General features: G+C 46.3%; 1 protein-coding gene across 2 annotated transcripts; it reads right to left on the bottom strand.

The window, feature by feature from the left end:
* ATP1A1 (ATPase Na+/K+ transporting subunit alpha 1) lies at nt 1–24258 on the bottom strand. 2 transcript variants are annotated; one of them, XM_040672682.2, is made up of 23 exons: nt 24187–24258; nt 17945–18049; nt 16666–16725; nt 15440–15643; nt 14977–15090; nt 14310–14444; nt 14002–14119; nt 12955–13223; nt 11734–11932; nt 10134–10243; nt 9537–9671; nt 8767–8959; nt 8090–8265; nt 7438–7574; nt 5650–5800; nt 5054–5222; nt 4273–4427; nt 3813–3936; nt 2916–3061; nt 2658–2788; nt 1992–2093; nt 802–893; nt 1–325 (listed from the first exon to the last, which is right to left on the bottom strand). In XM_040672682.2, exons 2-23 carry the CDS (start codon nt 17972–17974, stop codon nt 297–299), a joined length of 2979 nt encoding a protein of 992 aa, XP_040528616.2. In that variant the 5' UTR covers nt 17975–18049; nt 24187–24258; the 3' UTR covers nt 1–296. The 2 variants fall into 2 exon arrangements, with proteins under 2 accessions (XP_040528616.2, NP_990852.2); NM_205521.2 differs by lacking the exon at nt 24187–24258 and adding an exon at nt 23880–24053.
* Between the last annotated feature and the right edge of the window lie 8 nt (nt 24259–24266).

The following is a 24266-nucleotide window of genomic DNA, read 5'->3' on the forward strand; positions in this document are numbered from 1 at the left end:
TGGGGGCATCCTCTTATAATCCATCTTTATTCGTAAAAATCCATATATAAAATCTTCTGTTTCCTTTTACAAAAGCAAAGGCAGATGATCCTACTCAATCTCTCACCTCCATGGACTGATGGTCTGATACTCCCCCCACCCCGTTCCTCCCCCTTGCTTTCTCCTCCAGTCCATATTTCTTCAGGCTTCCTTCAGTTTCAGGTCCAATTCTGCACTTGCAAAGACGAAGTACACACACACACAGAGGAGATGGAGAGGTGGTGTGGGCTGTGCGTGGAATGCTCTACAGGCGCTTTTTAGTAGTAGGTCTCTCTTTCCACCCAACCTAAAAGGAAAAGTAAGGAGTCAGTCTTAAGGCTGACCGAGCGTAAAGTTCACAACAGCTACTTTCAGGCTCTGAAAACTTGCACTGTAATCCCGTGCTAGAACGGGACTTGGTCATATAATAGAAACCCTTTCCAGATTGTTCATCTGATGCAGCTTTCAAGCCTTGTTCTGACTTTCTAAAACCACCCAAGCATTAGTTTTTCCACTTAGTTCAGTGTATTGATACTTCCATATACTCAAGGAAGAGACAAGAGAAAAACAGAGTCCTTAGTTTGAACCAACCACGCTTCACGTTGGAAACATGCTAGCAAGCCTCCAAGGTGGAGAGAAGAACTGACTTGTAGCCTACTGCAAAATAAGCAGCTCAAGCTGAGCAAAGAAGGGAAAATACCAATACACATATGATGCTCAGCACCAGGAGTGTTGCTGAGCAGAGGAGGCGGGGAAAGAAACAGACCAACAACGCGTGCTTACCACCAGGGTTGCGTCTGATAATGAGCTTTCTGATTTCATCATAGAGGAATATGAGGAGGGAGTACGGGAAGGCACAGAACCACCAGGTTGGCCTGTTTGGGAGAAGAGACAGTGAAAACACAGACAATGGAGACGCTCTTTGCCTAGCAGAGCTCTGAAACGATGGCACAGAAGAATGTAAGTCTTGAAGGCAGGCAAGCATCAGCTTGCCTGCATACCCATTCCCACAGGACTGTGGCTTAGTGAGAACCCTCCAGGCCAAGAATTACCACCTTCTTGCTGCAATAGGTTAATCCACTTTTGGATATTCATTCCAAGACAAGGTGGGTCACAGCATCTTTGTTCATCTCTGTACCAGCACTTCCCCACCTATTAATCCAGCTAACATTTCCTCTCAGTACATGTAACCTTTGTACCCATGGCCTTGCTCAAAGTGCACTGGTTTCCCTTATGACTTACAAGTGTTAGCATCCAGCTGCTGCAGGCACTGGGCAGATGCCAGCTTTCTTGTTAGGAAATGCTAACACTTCGAACTCCAAACACTTCTGAATGGAACACAGAACATACCAGGAGTTTTTGCCATCAGGATTTCATGAAAGTTAAGTGACAGGACTGTTCAAAGTTTGTTCAAGACTAAACCCTGCCATGAAGTGTTGCAATGCTGTTGGGCAACAGTCAAGATGCTGGCACTCTCTCAACCATTAGGAAAGTTACTATGCACCAACTGATCCATCTGCACTTATGGGGTAGACTCTTTCAGAAGACTTCATGCAAATTCTTTGGAAGGCACAAAATGTCATGATCATTTAGTAAAGAAGAGACACTTGGCTTATGTTTTCTAGCCAGCTGAATTGCTTTCTTTGGAGGCGCAGTCCCTCACCCCTTAGAATACTACCATATAAGTACAAGAGCAGCTGCACCACAAGGCTAATATAGAGGTTGTGCTGCTAGTTATTAAGGGAGAGTTTGCAGTTTAGTGCCCCTTAAGTATTTCACAGGCAGTAAAGAAAAGCCAATCTCTAGGGTGTCACACTGTAACAGAAGTTCACTTATTCCCTCTAGCCTGAGTTCTTCTGTGTTAAGAGTTGGTTTCATGTTCTGTAAGCCTATAAGTACTCTTACTTATTTCCCCACTTAACACTATTGTTCTGTGGTGCAGCCTGTTGCACAAGCAGCAAGATGCAACTTACTTGAGGGGGTACATCCTTAGAGCAACATCCATCCCAGGGCAGTAGGACAGGAAAGCAGCTAGAGCAGTCTCCTCAAAGAGACCAAATATTAGGATCTTGTTCCTAGTAGAAACAGGAAAGCAGTCAGGCACAAAGTATTCTTGTGGATAGCATTCTAAAGCCCACCTAGCTACCATATGGTAGTGAAGGGAGACACACATTCTGGTCTAGGCCAGAAGTCCACCAGGTGCAACCTGACGGCTCAGCTATCTGAAGCATCTGTTATGACTCTAGAGAGTCTAATGCACAATGGTACCAGCCAACAGTTGTCTTCATCAAAAGTTCAGAAAGCAGCTGAGATTCACCAGATTAGGACCTCAGCTGCTTTGCCCCCCCCCCCCCCCCCCCCCACACACAAAAAAATAAATCACTGTGCTGGAATATCCCCCTGCTACTGTCATTTGAGGTGAGCTAGCTTCCCCACTAACATCAACACTTCATTTTGGCTCATCCTGGCAGACTGCAGCAGATGATACAAGAGATACTTAATTCCTTTTTCATCCATTATCAAGGCACAGAACTGCTCAAGACTTATATACCACGATGCCCAGTCACTGATGGAATGAAGAACTAGAATGGCACGCCCTGCAGTCCCACTCTAAATCCTCCACAAATAGCCCTACTTACTTCATCCCCTGCTGGAAAACAGAGTTCCTTCGGGTCTTACAAATAATCAAGTCTGCCCACTGCACAACCACAATGCTGACAAAGAAGGCTGTATGGCAAGTGAATTCCACAATTTTCCTCTGTTCAAAGGTCTAAGAAACAGACAAAGCAGAGAGCAATTTGTTTAGACACATCGCCTTTTCTTTCTGGTGTGAACACTAAGTCCAATAGACATTAGTTTTCTGGCTGAGGGCCTTTGAACTGTGCCTCCAAACATACCCATTGCTGTCCATAGCTGTCTTCAACATCATTAATCCATCGGTCATCCCACTGAAGTCTAATCCCTACTAGCCCAGAAGGCAAGAACCCATTCTCTGCCATGATTACAAAATAGGTGAAGAAACCTCCAAGGGCCTGGATCATACCTGATGAAATAAAAAGTAGGATAAAGCTCATGAATCGACTACTCCGTACAATTGTAACAGAACACAGTTTGTTGGAGACCTCAACCACTTTCTGAAATTCAGTCTCAAGTGACAGCCATAGAAGTAGTTCACAGTAACATCAAACTCAACTGCAACTCTTTTACCAAGCAGTTTCTGCTCCCAACTTTGTACAGAGTTACTTCTGTTCTGCTCTGTGCTACAAAGGACAGCAGATAAAACTCCCTTTGTATTCTCATTAAGCCTCACCCACCCCAACCTTTGCAAAAAAAACAGTCAAGAGGGTTCCCAAGGTCTGCTGCAATTAAGCATGAGCTTCTATCCTGTGAACTGGGCACGCCTCTGTAGCCGCTTTTAATCAAGGCTTCTAATACTGTGTGTTTAGGGATATGCTGGAGAGAATCCTTTACTTCTAATTAAACTAACAATGAGATCTATGTTCTTGCTAAACAAGTCCGAACCAGAGGAGAGCTGGTTGTCAGCCAGCTCCTTTACAGCGCTATGCAATTAAATAAAATTACTGTGAAAGCAATTCAATGGATCACACTGCACAAGTTACCGCTATGTGCTGTGGGGGCAGAATCAGAGCAAGATCTCAACAGCCTGAGGTTCTAGTTTATGCAGCCCAAACCTCAACCCTACCAAAATAAGCATAAATCACCAACTCATAAGGGTGCATAACCCTTGCTACCACTAAGCCCAGGTCAGTGCCAGAGAAAACAGACCCGCTTACCAATCTGCCCATAGGCCATGCTGATCAGCCTCTCATTCACCAGCTTGTCTGTTTTGGGATTTCTTGGCTGCCTCTTCATGATGTCACTCTCTGCTTGCTCATATGCCAGGGAGATAGCAGGGACCTTTGGAGATGGTATAAGACTGTTGTTAGAACCACTTCTGTTTGCCACGGTACATAGCCATCCCTGCCTCACATTTTCTGCCTGAGAAAGAGTACTGCCCAAAAACCCTAGACATAGTATTCAGGTGAGGATCTCTCCACTCTTCCACCCTCCCCGTTCTGCCCTTACAGACAAGGAAAGGATGCTCAGATGTGGTGAGCCAGTAAGTATTCTGTTGTCACATACTTATAACCCGAGCACTAAAGAAAACTGTATATGAACATTTTCCTCCTACTATTTTTTAAAGGGTACTAGAAACCCACATTTCTTTTTGAGAAAAAAAAAAAAGGCATTCACCATGTCAGTGCCCAAGTCAATGCAGAGGATGGTGACTGTTCCCAGTGGGAGAGGTATGTTTGCAATGATGAAGATCAGGAAAGGTGTGATTTCAGGAATGTTACTGGTCAAGGTGTAAGCAATCGACTTCTTCAGGTTATCAAAGATCAGGCGCCCTGAGGCAGGGAAAAGACAAGCATAACCCTTGCTTAGCAGCAGAAGTAGATCACAGGCAGCTTCAGTGGCAACAAGGAAAAGTAAAATGCTACTGCAATAAACTGAAGAGTTCTTGTGCACTTAAGGGTTCTCTACAAGGTAGCAATGCCTGTGTACATCGAGCATGTCATCACCTATACAAACTACTATTTTCTGGTTATGACAATCCTTGTATGCAAGGTTCACTGCATACAGAAGTATGATACTAAGTCTTGCTTTCTGGAGATCAAACAACAGGTACCCTCTCTTCTGCTCCTCTCTAAGAGCTATTACTACTGAGAAGAAAACATGTCAGACTCTTGCCAGAGATGACTGCAGAGCCATAGTGACAAGTCAGAGCAACAAAGCAGCTATTGTCACCTAATTGCTTCTCACTGGTAGCTGTCCTGAAATGTAGTGCTGGTTCCAGGGAAAGGGAGAGGATTTAAGGAAGAAGGGAAGTCCCTCTCCCTGCTTCAAAACACTTGTCATGGAGACAAGATTCAGTAGAGACAAACCCTCCTGGAATTTCTATTTCAGAAGGAATCGGTAACATTGCTGACATGTGCCCAGAAGCTTTTAGACACAACTGCAGTTATGAACTCACCTTCTTCAACCCCAGTGACAATAGAGGCAAAGTTATCATCCAGCAGAATCATGTCAGCTGCTTGCTTGGAGACATCTGACCCAGCAATACCCATAGCAACACCAATGTCTGCCTTCTTCAGGGCTGGGGAATCATTCACACCATCACCTGTGACTGCTACAATGGCACCCTAGTCACAAAGAAAAAAAGGCAAAGACTGGAAACCTTCATATAACATTTTGGGGTAGAGGAGGTTTGTCTTCCAGGAGATGAAGCATACAAAACATTTCACTGTTACGAAAAGGCAGCTGTTTCTCCTTGTCCTCATCCCACACCTTTTAGGTTCTTACATGAGACTTATCAGAAAACCATACTGCTCCCTCCAAGGGAAATGCTGGAAAAATTACAGCCATGTTGAACCCACTGTGCACCTGTAAAACTTCTATACATACGTACAGTGAAACAGCCTCAAGGCTGCTGAGGAAGACTGAGGTCTAGTCCTGGCCCCTTATCTGAGGGTAACTAAGCCCTGCTACTTCAAAAGGCAACACTGTTTGGCCATTTATTTGCATATCTGGAGATTATTCTGATTAAATCCTTGGTCTCCTGTCTCTTACCTGGCGCTGACAGCCTTCCACAATTATAAGCTTCTGCTGAGGAGATGTCCTGGCAAAGACTATTTCTGTATGGTGAAGCAGGATGTCATCCAGTTGCTCACTAGTCATGTCTTTTAAATCAGAGCCATGAACAACACATGCCTTAGCATCCCTGCAATCAAGAGGCAAGATTATGTTTTAGGCCAAATTAAACTTCCTCATTAATTGTGTTTGCCCCATAAAGCTATGGCTTTTCAGTTCTCTGGGTAAAGATCAAATCCCTGCTGCATGCAACTAAATACCTATCCAGGCAGCCTCCGCATGGAAGTCTGATGCTCCAAGTTTAATGACAGATGGACAACACAAGGCAGAAGACAACAAGACAGTATCAAACCACAGACAAAAACCCATAAACAATATAATTATTTCTTTTTTTTTTTTTTTAAAAAGCCATCAAGGAATGCACAGGCTCTCCCCCATTCCTCCTCTACTAGCTCTTAGTATTCCTGCAAGAAAGGACTCCAGGGCTCAGGCAGCTGTCTTCTGCAGGCAATCTTTTTTCCAACAGACTAATCTACATTTGACTCTTCAGGGAAGTCATGCTATGCCAGCTCAGTCTATTTTACTCTCCTCAGCAACAAAAGCAGATGTTATATTTAGACTGGTTTGGCATCCTGCACACTAGAACAAAATACCACCTCTAATCCAGTATACCATCTCTTATTGGTCAAGGGGACTGTCATGCAGCTAGTGACGTCAGGCAGTTTAGACAGGGAAACTACTTCCCCATCCTTACAGGCAGCTATTGATGTGCTCAGTCACACAGCCTGGCAATCACCAGCCTGCACTGCTAGGCTATGAAGTTACCTTCAATAAAAGGGAGAAGTCAGTCACAATACTCATCTTCCCCCAGCATCCCACAGGTTGTCTTTGTTCAGTTTAAAAGCTACATGGCTGTCCTCCAGCCCAAACACAGGCTGGGTCAAACTAAGCAACAGAGACAGAGCAGCCTTCCTAAATCAGCCCACTTATGCCAAAGCACATTTTCTTGGGCTGCCTCAGTTCTGCACTAGGCTGTGAAGGCAAGCTTTAACCCCTAAGAACTCCATCTTCACACTTATCCTACTTGTTGCTGGTGAGTAGCTACTATTCCTCTGTTTGCCCACCTGCAGTCAGACCCAGCACAGCCTGAGAGTCATCAAGTTCATACACAGTGTTTTAACTCTTCTCTCAAGAGTATAAAAAAAGTTAAGCCAACTTGACTTTTTGTAGTCACTATGCAAACTAAATAGGCTAACAAATGAATTATTTCTTCCTGCCAGAGTTTTCTCCATGAACCTTTAAGTTATTTTCCTAAAGAACCTTGACTAAGTGTTTGTTTGGGGGGACAAAAGACAACCTCTACTAGAAAAACTGAAATCACAGGAATGAATACATTGTTTCAGGTCTGCAGCCATCTTTCTTCCCCCAAAGCCTCTATCTAGCTATCCCTTTCTGCCCAGCACACAGATCTTGTGCTCTCCATCCAATCACAGGGTTCTTCCCCCAACTTGTGGACAGATCATCAAGATAGTCAGCTCTAGCACTGAGACGGGAAGAAACTGATGGAGTTTTCCCATGTAGGGCTTACTCCTAAAATTCTTCCCAGGCATAAGAGACATACATTCAAGACAGAGTTGTGCATTCTTCACATAACTCATGTGAGATGAAGCTTTTCGTGTCTGGGGAGAGATGCTAAGAGATTACCCAAGGCAAGGAGAAAGGCAAACACTTAATCCTTTGAAAAGCTTTAGCTTTCCCCATCAGTACCTCGGGTTGACCTGGCTGACAGGAATGTTGAGTCGAGCAGCAATATCTTCCACTGTTTCGTTGCCCTCAGAGATGATGCCAACTCCCTTGGCAATGGCTTTGGCTGTGATCGGATGGTCTCCAGTAACCATGATAACCTGGAACACAGACTGCTGTTAAAGCCTTGTCTAGAACAGCACTAGCCCAACAGAAAGAATTCCTTCAGACTGAAGAAGCCATGCAGCTTCTGTTCCATAAATGAATCTTGGCACACCGCAAGCCTGAAATACAGGCACATTACCGCGTTATCTATTTAAGAGAGCCAGATAACCTGGAGTCAACGTAACTCCAGTTCATTTTCCAATTCATGCTTTTTGCTCTTTCATCTTAGTACTGTAGTATGTACAGAACACAGCTGAGCCAAATCACACACTGTGGGACACCAGGGCACTGGCAGACACCACCCTCCAAGTTTGGAATCTGGCTTTTTTTTTTTTAATTAGTAATATACAACCACTTAAATTTAACTTGGCAGTGAAACCTGAAGTAGCGCTTGTTAGAACTTGACCAGTAATTCCCTTCATCCACATTACAGCCCCTTACGAAGTATGGAAAGCCCTTTGTACCCACAGGTTTAAAGCAAAGCATTTCTCACGGCCCATGCGGCAGCTACCTTAATCCCAGCACTCCTGCATTTGCCAACAGCATCCGGCACAGCAGCACGAGGAGGGTCAATCATAGACATCAATCCTACAAAGCAGAGTTTTTCTACAGGAAAGTTTACTTCGTCTGTGTCAAACTGGAAGCCTTCAGGGAACTGGTCATCAGGCAGAGCCAAGTGACAGAATCCTGCAACACATCAAAACCCATGTTTATTTTGTTCCTACCTATTGGAAAGCAGACAGAGTGAATGCTTATTGCTTAGCTGCTTGCAGAAGCAATAACAACAGGACAGTGCCAGAGGTTTAGCCAGGGCTATTGAGACAGCAGTCATGCTTATATTCTGATAACTAATAGCTGTTGCTAGGTACCCAGACACAGCATGGTTCACATGCAGTGGAGCAAGTCTAATATGATGCAACCCCATGGAGATTGAAGGTCTTAAGTATTTCACTTCATTTTGAACCAGGCAACCCAGCTGCTAGGCAAGACAAGACACCGCAGACTGCCTTTTAGATTAAAGGCAAAAGGCAGGGTTTCTCCTAAATGAACTGCTGAAATGACCAAATGTTGTCTCAACACTATGGTTATGCTGCAGGAATGAAATACAATGCCCCACCTAATCAATGGTGACTCCGCACAGGAGCATGAGGGACAAATCTTTTTATTATTAAAGCTGTTTTTCCTTACCCAGTACTCTCTCCCCAAGACCCCCCAGCTCTAGGTAGGCATTCTGAAAAGAATCTTTCATTTCCTCATCCAAGGGTTGCACTTTCCCATGAATAAGAATGCTGTCGCAGCGATCCAAGATCCTCTCTGGAGCTCCCTTCATCACCAGCAAGTAACGAGATTCTGATGGATTTGCATTCTTGTGGATAGACAGCTAGGATGGAAAAAATGGAAGTTTTTAGACATGTACTTTTTTTTTAGATATGCACTGCAAATGCCATGAGTAATCACCATTACTTAGTGCCTTGGAACTACAGTAGATCAAGGCTGTTTGTGACTTTCTGCTCTACCTTTCATCCATCCACACTTTAAGGACTTGTGCAAAGTAAGGTACATCTACATATTATTTAACATTACCACATAACCATAGATGTAGCCTTCTAAAGGGCCTTTGTAGCCTTAAAAGACCTGTTGAATCTTAGTTTCTCCTGTAAGATTGCTTCCCTGTAGTTCACTGATACTCCCAGATCCATGTTCTTTCATTCCCTGTGCACTATTGCTGCACAGGTGGTAAACATCTGATCCTCCAGCAGTTGACACCTTAGTGCCAAGGCAGCTCCAGAAGCTCTTACACTGGAGCTAGGTATGTTTCACTAGCTTTATAGACTTGAGCAGTCTACAAGCAGTAACAGCTAGACAAGATTTTGATATCAGAAGTTTTGAAGTGGTCTGCACACAAACTTGCTTAAGCACTTCACAAAGAGTCTCCCCTCAAGAGAGGACATGCTTACCTGGTACTTATTGGTAGAGTTAAATGGTATTTCCACCACTTTGGGATACCTTTCTCTCATTTCTTTCACAGAACCACAGCACAGTTCAATGCATTTCAGAAGTGCAGATTCAGAGGCATCTCCTGCTACTGCTCTCTGAGGAAGAAGAGAACTGTTAAAGGGTACGCTCCAGTGAACTCACCACAGAAGGCACGACATATCAAATAATAACAATATTAAAAAAAAGAAAGTACATTCATCTCAGCCCAGTCCCAGCTTGTATATAAGAGAGCAAGCAGACAGTAGAAACTGCCTAGGAAAGCTTTCTGGTCTTCCCTGTTCTGAAGAAAGTATCTGAACCTGCTCCACCCACTAGTAACTACATCTTGAGAAGAGTCTGCTGGACAAAGTGTCTTTCTAGTTTCACTTCCTCCACGCACTGCAAACCTCCTGAAGTGTTAGGCCTCAGAAGAGATCAAGAATGACAGATGCCTCTACTTTGAAGTTCCTTGTGACTCTCGATAGTTGATCTCACTACCATTAATGCAGAACTGTGGGGGGGGGGGGGGGGGGGGGGGGGGGGGAAGAACAGTACAATTGTTTCTTTCAGGAACCTACCTTAAGGATTGGTACATTTTCCTGGTTGGCCTGAAACACAGCACGGTTGCAGAGACCTGCAACTCTAGACAAAGCAGTCCAAGTAGCTGAGCTCTTGTCAAAGGAAGCACCTGAAAGCAGAAGAAGAATGTCATCAACCAAAATAAGCTACAGATTCAACACTCTAGAAGAGTAACAGCAGAAGTGTTTACCTCAGGAACAGGAGATTCGCCCAGAGCCCATTAGCACACTACAGCTACTTCATTTCCCCATCCCTATCCTAGGCAAGGGATACTAGATCCCCCTTCAGGTTGTCTCATTTGATTTATCACCCAGGAACTAGATGGAACAGCCCCCACAGGAACAATTGAAGTACAGAGACACTGCTTTTCCCAAGCCTCTTGAGTTGGCTTCAAGAGAGATGAACAGTTAACTGATAAGTCAATGTATTTTCCATGAAGAGAAGCCTTCTATGTTTATTTCCACTGCAGCCAAGCCAACTATTTCCAAGTCAAAACTGAATGCTTCCAAATAACGCATTATTTATAGCTTATTACTTTGCACTAGTGCTGAAGACTAAAACCAACAAAATCAGCTTGAAGTAGTTTGGACAAGAAGAATGTTTTGAGGTGACTGGGGGAGGGGGACAGGGAACAGCAGCACCACTGCAAAAAAGGTAGTGCCAGCGAAGTGTTGCAAGCACAACCTTTCAAAGGTAGATGGCAGCTAGGAAACTCCTGAATTTGGTTGTACTAATCATAGTTTGGGAGAGGCAAGTACCTCTTAACTTTACAGCATGCTGAGACTTGAAATTCTTTACCAGGAAGTTCCTTCAAGAGACTGATAAGTATTAGAACCACTTAATTATTACTACCATAACCATGATGTTCTAGGAAAACCCTTGGTCAAGGGTAGCTGTTTACCTCAACGTGGAAAGCTTCAGCCCATGTCCCCAATAATGACTTGAGACTGAACAACACCTCTCCTGCCCACCTTTTCAAAGCCTGCCTGCATCACTTAAGATAAGTACACTTTGGCAGAAGTAATTCAGCATTGTGAGTAGCAAGCAAGCCTGTTCTGTAGAACAGAACAGAAATAAATGGTCAGCCCCTTATCATAGAATGGCTCAGGTCAGAAGGGACCTTTTAAGCCCATCCAGTTCCAACCCCCTGTAATTGGCAAGGTTGCCACCAATAGGATCAGGCTGCTCCTAGGGCCCCACCCCAACCTGGCCCTGAACACCTGATGGATTAAACCACAGGTGTTTAGTCTTCTGGCTTGTCTGGGCTACACTGAGTGAAGAGGAACCATCTTGGGCCACATAAAAAGTATATAGTATGAGTAACATATCTAAGTAACAAAATCTTTATTTCTCATTAAAACAAACAAACAAAAAAAAGGGTAATAAGAACAAAGCTAGCAGGTTGGAAATATATGGATTAAACAGAGCTGTAGCATAGTGCAGAAGTTTCTATAGGTTACCCAAAGCCTTTCAGTGCTTACTGTATGCCATATTAGAAGCCCTGCATCATGAACCAGAGCTTAAAAAAAAAAAAGCAGGTTCTTACACAGAAGGCTTTATTTCAAATGAAATGCCTCAAGTGCAAAGAGATGATCTTACCACTCTGGTTCTCTGTAGTATCAGCCTCATGAATCTGATTGTCAAACCACATGTGTGCAACTGTCATGCGATTTTGTGTCAGGGTGCCTGTTTTGTCAGAACAGATGGTGGATGTGGAGCCTAGAGTTTCCACAGCTTCCAGGTTCTTCACCAAACAGTTCTTACGAGCCATACGCTTGGCTGTTAGTGTCAGACATACCTGGAGACAAGGAAGACAGATAGGTTGGATGTGCTAGTGTACTAACTCAGTGCTACCCAACTCACTGTTGGCATGGAATGACAGCCTTCTGTGCCCTGCAGTGACTATCTAGCTATTTTGCACTGGCAAGGTGAGTACAGACAGCAGTTTTTAGGCCCAGCTGCTGGGTTTAAATGACAATTCCTTCTCCACAAGATCTCCAGAAAAGGACTCAAAAGGTTTCAGTCTCCTGCTTTTCAGTGGATTAGAAAGGAATTAATATAACTTGGACTAAGATTCTAGTCAAAGTCACAGTACCCTAATCATAGTGCTCTTAAAATAGGTGGAGGCATGCCTTGCACAGAAATAGCTCAAAAAACAGCCTTGGAGGTTGGGCAGTAGTTCAGTGATAAAGGAAGCAAGCAGCCCCAGCTACCCCTCCTCTCCAGAAACTGCGTGGTTCTCACTCCCAGCAATTCATTCCCAATCTCAGCTACTGCCCTGCAGCTCGAGGCTGCATGGAAGCCTCTGCCTTAGTCCATCACCATCTGCTACAGAGAAGCATAACCAGATACTCCCTCTGCCTTTTGGGGAGACAAAACTCAGAAGAACCTCTGCCAGGAAGGACAACAGAGAAACTTGCTGGATGCTCCAGTGGTGCTCCAGGGTTGGAGGGGCACATGCATGTAGAAGCTCCGTATCAAAAGTACAGTGGCAGAGCCTCTCACCACCACAGAAAGAGGGGAGGAAGACAACTCTAGAACTCACCTTGCTCACTTAGTTCTGCAATTCCAAGCCTCTGTGCAGGTCTAACTCAGAAATCCACCATCACTAGGTGGATAACTGCAGCATTTGACAGTCATCTATACAACTGGTCCAAATATAACACATTTATAAAACCTAGCCCTATACGCTCACCACATACAATACCTACAGAACTTCAGATTCACCTTTGTGAACATTCACTGATCATGAAGCACTTCACTTCCTGAAGTACCACACAGGTTACTTATTCAAGCCAACCTTTTTCCAACTTCACTCACCGTTACAGTTGCGAGCAATCCCTCAGGTACATTGGCAACAATGATCCCAATGAGGAAGATGACAGCCTCCAGCCAAGTGTACTCAAGGATAAGTGAAAGGATGAAGAAGCTGACACCAAGGAACACAGCTACTCCAGTGATGAGGTGGATAAAGTGCTCAATCTCCATGGCAATGGGAGTCTTACCCCCTTCCAGTCCAGATGCCAGACTGGCAATACGGCCCATCACAGTGCGGTCTCCAGTGCTAATAACAATGCCACGGGCAGTGCCTAGAAGAGAAAGAGGCTTTAGAAAAGAAGAACATCCCAGAAGACACAAAACTGAGCTCGTTTAGTCTGCCAAGCAGCTTTGTAAGTTTGGCCCAATATAATGCAGGTAGACATCCCAATGGGCCAAGGTCTCCCACCACAGCTTTTATGCTCTCCAACAGGATGGAGGTATCTGGAGATGAGGGCTACACAGTCTTCCTGTACAACTAGCCATACTGCATGCCCTTTCCCTTCTCCCAGAGAATCAAGAATCCACTTGAATCAAGTGCCAGCTGCATAAAAAATTAAAGAAGGAAGCAGTCTTCAAGTAGACTAAGCCTCTGCTTTAAAGGAGGAAAGAGGACACTTTCTCTTCCCAAGGCATGGAAAAAAATGCTCTGAGCTGTACATAAAGAGGACCTACTGTTGCAGTTCCACATATGGCAGAAGTTAGCTGGAGATATCTGAAACTTCTGGTTCCTGCAGCAGCTACATCATTTGCTAAACCTCTGCTTAGCCCTCTCATTATGGTATCTGCAATAAAGCACCCATGCCTGAAGACACATCACACAGCTCCTCTTCTGGGAGAAATATGGTAAGACAATGCTGTGGAGTCATCTATGCCCACTGTACAGTACTGGGGTTGGAATGAGCAAAAGCCTGTGCTGGAAGCTACAAGCCTGCTGTTGTAGGAGTGGGTTACAAACAAATATGTTGTGTGTATTTGGCATTTGCATTGCTTTCCCACAGAGTTAATTCCCTCATGTTAATACTTGAATTCACCAAGACAGACACGTACCTTCCACACAGTTGGTGGAAAAGAAGGCAATGTTCCTAGTTTCCAGTGGGTTCTCATTGGAGAAGTCTGGAGACCTGGTCTGAGGCTCTGACTCACCAGTAAGCGAGGAGTTATCCACCTGCATGGAAGGAAGTACTACTTCACACACAGGCAGAAAAGCGATCCAGCAGTGAAGGCCACTGAAGCACCAGAATCCCCTTCTTCCCCCCACCTTCCTCATTTACTCCACCATTCAATCCATTCACAGCACAGTAGACCTTTTTGATACCAGACTTATTTATGAAGTTTTCAGACAATCACTGCTATACCTTGCAACCATGTGCAGATATGATCCGAAGGTCAGCTGGAATTCTGTCTCCTCCTTTCACCTCTACCAGATCTCCAACTACAACACCTTCAGCATTTATGCTCATCTTCTCACCATTTCTGACTACAAGAGCTTGCTGAAAGACAGCAAAGAAACAACCCATGTCACAAGCAACTCTTAAGGCGCTCAAAAGATCCAAGTAACTTGAAATAGTTCCATCGTGGTGCTAAGTGTTACTTATATTAACATGTTTATCTCAGACACATCTGAGATTTAAGAAAGAGCTATTTTTGTTTTCTTGATGTCAAAATTCCTTGTTGTTGCCAAGGTGACAGCAAGATGGTTAGGTGTGATACAGATTGTCCATGAAGGAATCTAAGTTTCAGTGCTTGTTTATTAACATATGTAACCAGTGAGATAAACCAGTGCAACCCACAGGATGCCTGATCTGCCTTGGACTACTTGCATAATTACTTTGAGCATAAAGAACGAGCATCCTCTTCAATATTAAAAGCTAGAAACCTACACTCAGAACCTGACTGAACAGACATCTTGTCTCCTAAAAGCCAACACTTTACATTCACAGTCAGGCCTTTTGCAATTGAAGCTCATTACAGTTAATTACCCTGAGCAAGCTTGGCAGGTCAAGGAAATGAAGTTTTCTATACCTGAGGCACCATGTTCTTGAACGACTCCATGATCTTCGAACTCTTCGCTTCTTGGTAATATGAGAAACAGCCAGTAATGATAACCACAGCTGCCAACACAACACCTAGGTACAGCTACAAGGAGCAGAGAAAGTGACTTGAGAGCAGGATTTACCTCAAAGGCTTCCAGTTTGTTCAAATGAATTGCTTGGTATTTAAGTGCTCTATTACAAAGTATGGAGATAATTGCAGTCTCTGTACATTTTGTACACAAAGGCTATCCACAAGCCACTGTTATTAAGACAACGTGAAGGAAGTCAGCTGCTCATTTCATTATGTGGAAGCACTCCAAGACATGTTAAGCAGGGAAAATTCAGTGGGTGAGCTTATGGAAAAGCTTCTGGACTGAATGATTAAAGGAAGCTGATATGCTTTGAGCCAGAGACAGGCTGAGGAGACTGAGGTAAGAGACATTTTTACTTACGTTATCAGTATTTGGCTCTCCCTCCATCACACTTGTAATGCCATAAGCCAGAAAACACAGAAGGGAACCGATCCACAACAGGAGTGAGAATCCTCCAAAGAGCTGCCGACAGAACTTGACCCATTCAGGAGTGGTGGGTGGAGGTGTAAGGGTATTTGGGCCATCACGAGCCAAAATCTCAGCTGCACGTGCAGTAGTCAAACCCTGAAAGAGAATTTGGTTTTTTTTTAGAGGCATGGTGGCGAGACTGACTGAGGAAAGTAGCTCTGAATTTATCTTCTGCTTGAGAAGGAAGGCAGAGTCCTACTAGAAGAAATAAGGTCTTCTATAGAAGATAACGGAAATCTGTAGCAGAGCAAAAGTGCTGCAGAGAACAGGATGTGAAAAATGAATGCTAGAAGATGAACCACAAAAATGTTGTAAGCTACTTCGGGAGCCTGCAGATCACAGGGCTACAAGCACAGGAGGAGGGCAGGACAAGATGGCTAGAGCAGCAGACTTTGGTCTCTGAGGAACAGCCCAGTGCAATCTATCCTATCAAATTATGGAACAAGTGAAAGCTGGGGTTATAAAGATGATGACACTTTGAATTGGCTTTCCAGGAAGTTCAACTTTGAGAAGCCAAGGTCTTTAACAGAAGTATGCAAGTCTCCTTTGCTACAGAGACAGAACAGATTTGCTGCTAGATGCAGCCCACCAATAAAACATGTTAAAGCAAACATAAGCAAAGGTGCAAAATAAAATAAATCACTGCAGAGCTTCTGCACTGGCCTTTGAGGTTAGCCAGGACATTTGCACACTTATTACTATAAAAGGATAGAGTTTTAACTACTACTAGTCATCATTAAATCTGTCGTCATGTGCTAGATCACTAGGCTACATCTGCAGTATAACAAACATTTGCCTTTATTACAAGCTCCTATGGGGGGGAAAAAAAAAAATCCAAGAATCAACTTGACCTTGGAACAATTTGGAAGCAGATAACAGTGACTTTGTTAGAAAACAAAGTCAGTAAAGCATTGCAGGCAGGCTGTACAGTGGAAGGAGGAAGAGGACTGTTTGTGGGCTCAACAAGTCTCTCAAAACCTGGGAAACTTAACTGGAAGAGTAGAGATTAAACAAAGAAGTAAAAAAGCCCAGACCACCCAGGTCTCCCATTGTGAAGTGCCCTGAATTTGAAGAGTCCCAGCTCAGGCAAGGAGGGAGAGAAAACAAAGTCTACCTACCCGACTCAAGTCTGTTCCATATTTACGATGAAGTTCATCAAGGCTGAGCTTGTGGTCATCCTGAAAAACAAGCAATAGATGAGGGAATGCCCACAGTCCCTGCAGATCAGTCAACACAGGCTCAGAAACTCCCCCCTCACCAAGTTTCCTATCTGCATCATTTCAGTGAGATAGGGATTCTTTCCAAGGAGATGATAAGCTAGTCTTGCTATCTCATTCAGTAACTCAAAGCATTCTTATGGCTATTTGGGTACAACATAACAGCTTTTTAAACAACCTCTGATGAATCTCAGTGCTGTCTTCATGCTCACAGAAAATTCTGAAGTCACAGTGACTTTTTGGTATTTTGTTTCTTGGGAGTGGGAGGTAGGGGGACAAAGGAAAGTAGCTGGGAAGGAAGGTAGGAGCGTACAGAAGATTAACTCTGTAATTTCACAAATCTTAAGTAACACTGTCAGCTTAAGCAGTGTTTCTTCCCCACCAAAAACTCCATTTCACAACCAGACTATTTTCAACTAGAAAAAAGAACTGGTACACAGCAATGTCTCACTAAACAGTGACACTGGAGGGCACAGATGCTTTAAGCAAGCTTTGCTACCAAAGACAACCTGAACTTTGTTGAGCAAGTTTTTATAGCAGCTCCTCTCTCAAATGAGAGGGGAAAAAAAAAATAGAAAGCCCAGACTCAATTACAGAGCACAGAAATAAAGCCTGTATTAACTGTATCAAGACCAGGTCTAAGCTGGATGATGCTTGTACAGATGAGCAACATGATCCAGAATTCACAGTTGGAGACGGGAGACTCCTATAGTCTCAAAATAGGATTAGAAGGAATAATACTGAGGTCAGTCTGAGCAGAGGCCAATAGTAAATGGAGCTTTACAGATCGAACTCCACCATTCCAGCTGGAATGAAAATAGCAGTCTTCCCCACATGACAACACAATAAAGGGTGCACTGCTACTACCCAGACAATGCTTGCCTGAGTGAGGAAATGCAGGTAGACTTTGCTGCATGTAACAGGCAACCAGAGACTTGCATTCTGCCTCAAATGCCTTTTAAGAAGTGACATTTCCAGTGCCTACTGCATGGTCATCTTGATATCAAAACACTTGCAAGGTGCCTGGCTTCGGCACAAAGGGGAGAAGAGAAATCAGTGCTTTCAGTCACATGACACTGGCAGCTCCCCAGCACTTTTATCTTTCAGTCATATGAGGCATACAGCTTCTGGAGCAGTGAACATTCTTCTAACTGTTCAATCCATGCTTTACAAATCTTACCATAGAGACTTCTTTTTTAAGCTCATCCATGTCCCTCTCCTTCGCCTTTTTCTTCTTTGTGCCATGTTCTGATGTAGCAGTAGGCTCATACTTGTCTCTTCCAGCCTATAAGAGAAAACATACTACTGTTAAGAAACATCTACTGGTGGAGGAATTCACTGTATCTACCAGCTATGTATGTGAGACTGCCAGGTAGACAAAATAATTTAGTTTTTTTTTTTTTAAAGATAAACCACTTCATTAAAAACAGTAAGTGAGCTAATCACCAATCACTACCAGCATTGGTAAGACACAGATTATAGACGGACACCTAGCTAGGATGAGATCGAGCCACATGCTATTCGATCAGCCTTGGTGTGTGAGCCACAGTTCAAGCAGCTAAAGACCTTTTCCTGAGCACAAATGAATATTCCTTTTATGCATTAACTCCTCATCCCCTTGCTCAGTCTTCCACACCCCCTGGCAAGGAGCACACTATCAAGTGAAGATAAAAAACGGTATCTCTAACATAACAAATTTGAGAGGTACATTCCAAGCTCTTTCAATTCTCAGTTTGGCACACTAGCTGGGCTGTTACGCAATGGAAATCTGCTTTCAATTTATGGAGGTTTGTCCAGCAAGAATGGTATACAAAGTAGTAATACACTTCCACAGACTCAATCTGTGCTCAGACCTGCTTCAGCCTCAGAGAGCTGATGATCTGCTCAATAAAGTCCCATTATTGAGATGGACTGGCATTCACATCACCTATGATTAATTGTACATGAAATCATGCAGAGACTTAGATCTTGTGATGATAGGGTAAACAAGCATCCCAGGGCAAAGAAAGCACGAGGCAGCACATACAAGCACCACTTAAAGACAAAAAACAAACTACAGGAACTTTGACACTGTCAGATAGTGAAGTCAGTGCTAGCACAGCCTCATGGAGCAGTTCCTCCTATGAATATTGCACAAGATTCCAGACCCGCTCAAGCCTCTGAATGCTGCCTTCCCTTCCTTCCCCACTGCCTAGGAACTGTAACACCCTGCCAAGTTTTAGGCCATGACATTTTCCCCCCCAATATGACTATCGAGACATATTTTGAGATGAAACAGCAGTCAGCAGCAACACAGTCAAAGCAGTAACAAGATGAAGGAGTTGCAAAGGGGCTGCCTTGCTCCTCACACAAGTGCCTCCAATCACAAACTGGATTCCTCAGAGCACTCTGAACACGGACTACTGTTACAGTCTAAGGATTGTTGTTGAACAGAACAAGCACAGGAAACTTATATTAGTAGTAACTGCAAGAAAAGTAGTAGAAAAGTGAAACTACCCTAAAAATAATTTTTCAGAAAAAAAAAGTCACAGCTTCTTCACAAATCCAATCAGGCACATGTAGGCCAGGATTTCAAGTGCTCTAAGCACTGGGTGCACTGTGCTGCAGCCATATCCATGCACTTCACATGCACAGAAGCCTCTGTTGCTGTGTTCAGTGAAGGCAGACTTTGCTCCCCCCATATACCCGCATGCAGCTACCGAGCTGCACAGTAGAAACAGTTTTAAGTGAGTAGAAAAGTCTGCCACCTCCCAGCCAGGAAAAAGGCACGGCACCGCAGACTGTCAGCATTCTTGACATTCTCTTCCCTGTACCTAAATTGCACTATTTCACACAAAGAAAAAAAAAACCCAAAAGCCTCAGAACTTCAAAGAGGCAGCGCTCACATTCCAGCATCACAAGAATTTGCCACAGGGCAATTCTCAAGTCACCGTGAAATTCCTCTCTTTGCTTTAGTTTGAAGGAAACATCTTTGAATGCTGAAGTTCCAACAGTCCCACACAAAACACGTGCCTCTTGCTCACTTCAAGGAGGTAGTGGTTATCAATGAGGCTGGAGAAGCCAGGGCCCTGCCTGGCACTGCAGCACCTCTACCTCAGCCCTTCCCCACCAGAAGAGCCTGACAAGGTCTTAGAGGTGATGTGAGGTCCAAGCCTACTGGGGCAGCAGTGAACAGTCCGAGAACATAGGAGTTTTTGCTCCAACATGAAAAGGCTCACTGCCTTTGTTCAAGCACCATTTGCTTCGAAATCCTTCAGAGAGCCTCACCACAAGCTGCAGGGTGGGTATCTTCCTTTCCCTTTACTACTGCATCCCATCCTTAGGTAGAAGCCAGCCTAGTGACATTGGTCTCAGCTCTCACTTCAGGGTTTTATCATTCTGAATCTGAACTTCCTGCTCTGTCACTTACATGTGACCTTGAAGAACAATCACAGTGCTGCCCGTTCTGTTCCCCGTGGTCAGGGCCACTGCACTGTGCTGGCAAGAGGAAGCTCATCAGTTCAACAAAGACTGAACAGTGCTGGCTGGCCTGCAAGGGGCCCTCCATTCCACCCCCCAGTCAGAAGGTGTCCCTGCTCTCCCCTCCTTTTCCTGCCAGACAATGAGGAAAGCATACGGTGCTCCTGCCTTATCCTTATCAAGATGCAAGCACACGGCTTGGACACAAAGGAAGGTCTCTCTCATCAGAAATGTCACCTCTGTTAGTTCACTTAGAGGAATTCTGACTCATCAAAATTGCCACATAGAAGGAAAACTTTTTTTTTTCCTCTCACATATGACTTTTTCCATTGGCTCAGATAGTTTGTAAGCACCAGAGTTAACGAGTCCTACACAGCCCCCAGCAACCCTATTGTCTTCCAAAGGCAACTTCTACATTTCCATCTGGACTAACAGAGCCATTCGTGGTTGGTGTTCTAAACACAAGCCATGATTGACCAGGAAACGGGAGGGGTGCAGACCAGCAGATGAGTTCATAAGTATCCTATTCTAACATGGCCTAATCCAACCAGCAACGTCAAGTGAATGCCAAAATAAATTAAGCAGTCTCTGGAGGCCCGGATTGTTCCAGTATTTATGTCATTACAATCAACTGTGCAGAGCAAACAGTGAAGTTACTGTCTTGCTGTCTCATGAGACAACCTTCATTAAATACACCAACCAGATGAGCCATAGCAGTGACCACTCCTACCAGAGCAGAAACACTGCTTCGTGACCCTACATGACATTAAGCAAGGGACATGAATGCCCTACTTGAATCATTCCTCCTGCTTTCACCTCCAATCCTTCACCAAAGGTCTGCCCGCCTGCCACAGCTCAGCTGAGTCTCAGCACGGAGAACACCACAAAGCAGCTTTTACTTCACAGCCTGTTATTGCTCATTACGAGCACTTCTCACTGGGATTCCACAAGCAGGCGGCTGCTTCCCAAACTATGGGAGGAGAAGTCCCCCTTGTGTGAAAACAGAGCCAAATCTCGCAAGGGCGATCACCCTCAGGGTTGAAAGGGAACCACGGTTTTCTGTACAGTGGGACAAGCATCTCCACTTCTTGTGGGCCTGCTTGAAGACCCAGGTGCAGAGCAGGCTTCCCAGACGCCAACAGACAGCTGAACAACCCACTCTGTTTTTTGTTCTGGTGTTATTCCGTGTTGTAGGCAGGTCATCATCCAGTTCTTTGCCTAGAATATTAAAGCATCTTAACCATCACATCAAGACATCTCCAGTGCTTGTGAAGCACTGGGAGATTAATGAGCTGGACACCGGCTCCTTGAGGAGCTGGTAGCTTCAGCAACCCCTTGCTGACACTGTGCAGCATGTCAGGACCCCACTGTGCTGTGGGACGGCAGCCCACAGGCACAAATGACTTATCACACACCCTTTTTACCCATCATGCTGCTTTGAGAGTGTGCATTGACTAGGCTGGGGTTTTCTTTGGCGCCTTTAACTGTACAAACAAAGAGTGGGAATTAGAGAGACGGGGAGGAGGAAGAGTAATATTGATGCCTAAGTTATTCCACATAAGGATTGCTTTGATTGGCATGGTTTCCCCCTCAACTGGTGCATTACACCTAACCAGGGTTCAGGCACTAGCGCCAATCCCCAGCAGCAACCTAAAGCAGGCGGTAATGTGCGACAAGGATGGAGAGAAGCACTCTGCTGCCTGCAGACAGCCAAGACCTACAGCCGGCTCTCCTCCCCTACACACACACATTCCCCAGATAATACACACACCCAGGCAGCCCAGGGCCCTCCCACTACCATCTGAAGTGACACAGCATCAGCACAGCAGCTCACCCCCCCCCCTCCCCCCCCCCCCCCGCCTTCTGCAGCACTATGCTCTCATGGGAAAGAGGTCCCTTTCTGGGTACCCCAAGCACACTGTTCAGCCCAGCAGTCACACCCTACTTTTCCCCACAGCCTGGCTCTTTCACATCCCTGTTTTTCAGAGGGTCCCCATTACTGTGCACTCACCACGGAATGAGAGAAACCTTGTGACTTATGGAATAATGAAGCAGTGTGTGGCTGCCTCAGACTTCCCGGCAGTACACTTCAGCCTCAAACCGATTGTTTACTATGCACACAACCCACGTAACGTGAAGTGAAAATACGCCTTCTGTATTAGAAAGCAATTGTAACCCCCCTCAGTGAAGCCTAAACCCCAAAACTTGTTGCAGGACTAAGTTATAAAGATGATTTAAAGCATCCGTAGGACTGCATCAATCCCCACCCCCTGTGTTTCATCCCTCAGATGAGATCATCACGCATGCTGCCTGTTGCTCACTAGACTGAAACATATTATGCTGGGGCAACCAAACGGCAAGCGGACTTCACCCAAGCAAGAAAGCAGCCCCAAACCCACTTCACACACTTCCCAGCTCCTTTTTCCAAGCGGCCATCCTCACCCTTCTCCTATTTACGCAGGCACTGCTGTTACCCCGCACCAATGAGGACAGTAAGGGCGTTTGAGGAGCACACCGGGAACACACAGCACCTCTGTTTCCCCACCACCGAGGATGGAGGACACGGGGCTGCTGCCCCAAGGCACCCCACAGCCACATTCTCCACACAGAAGTGGAGAAGGGCGAGACAGCTCTGTTTCTGGGCTGCTGGTTGGGCCATCCCCCTGGCAGGCCCGATAGCTCAGCTGGTAAACGTGCAGGGCTGATAACACCAGGTCACACGCTCGAGTCCCATGTGGGCTCCTCTCTTTCCACTCCAACAGCTCGAACCAATGACCCTTATGGCACTCCGTGATTACATCCAACCTCGAGCTCCTGCTTGAGAGCCTCCAAACATTTAAGAGAGAGAGAACCTGGACGGAGGACTTCTTACTCCGGGCTGTAACATGGAGAACGGAGGGAAGGCAGGCTGACACTGCCCTTGCACACACACACACACACACACACACACACACACCACTGCTGCACAGCATGCCGGGAGGCTATCATCTCAATTAACAGGGCACGCACGATAAGGTCACGCCTGATCGCCTTCCTTATGCCATCAGCTCCTATCTGCCCTCAACGCCGCTAACGCGCAGCGCCACGCGCTGCCAACTCCTTCCCCTCCGGGGCCCGGCGGCCGCAAGGAGTCTAAAGTACTTCCATAAGGGCCAGGAGACGTCGGGGCAGCCGCACTTCCCAAAAGGGCACCAGATAACACCGCCCGCGGGGAACACGCCCGTTCCCACACCGCCCTCACCTGCAGCCCCGCGGTGCCGGTCGGCTTCACGCCTCACCGCGCGGCGAGGGTCCCTCCCCCCCCCCCCCCGCGGCCATTTCCAGCGCCGCTCGGCCTCCCCCACCCTCCGGCAACGCCCGCGGGGAGCCGCCTCCCGGCGCCGGCCCCGGGCCGGCGCTGCCCCCTCGTTACCTCCTGGGGCCGCCGCTTCCTCCCCCGAGCCCGGCACTGAGCCGGCCGGAGCCGCCCCGCCGCCCGGCACCCCGCCTCGCGCACGACATGGCCGCCCCCCCTCCCCGCGCCTCTCAGACAAAGCGGAGCCGGCTCGGACAACGCGGGCCGACGGGAGCCTCCCCGCCGGCCATCCCGACGGCGGCCCCTTGAGTTTCCCGCCCCGGCACCCCGCACGATCCCCGCACCCGGCCCGGCCGCTCACCCCCTTCCCCATGGTGCCGGGCGTGCGGGACACGCGGCTGGCAGCGAGGAGCGGCGCTCAACGACGCCACGTGGCTCAGCAGGTGCCGAACAATAGCAGCGCCCGCCGCTCCGCTTTCCTCCCGCTCGCCTCTCTCTCGCCCGGCTCCTCGCCGCCGCAACCACCCGCAGCTCCGATACGGCACCGGCTTCCCGCCGGATAAAGCCCCGGCCGCCCCGCCCCGTCCCGCCCGTAGCCCGCCCCTCCAAGCGGACCGTTGGGGCGGGGGGGGTGGTGCCGGCTTGCCCACGTGTAAAGCGGGGCTCACCTCGGCCGCCCCAACCGCGCCCCACCGAGGAGGGCTCGGCGCGTCGCCGCGGGCTCCTTCCGGGCCCGGGGTGAGGCCGC

The sequence above is a fragment of the Gallus gallus genome, chromosome 1, assembly GCF_016699485.2.
Source record: "Gallus gallus isolate bGalGal1 chromosome 1, bGalGal1.mat.broiler.GRCg7b, whole genome shotgun sequence".
NCBI classification, from domain to species: Eukaryota; Metazoa; Chordata; class Aves; order Galliformes; family Phasianidae; genus Gallus; species Gallus gallus.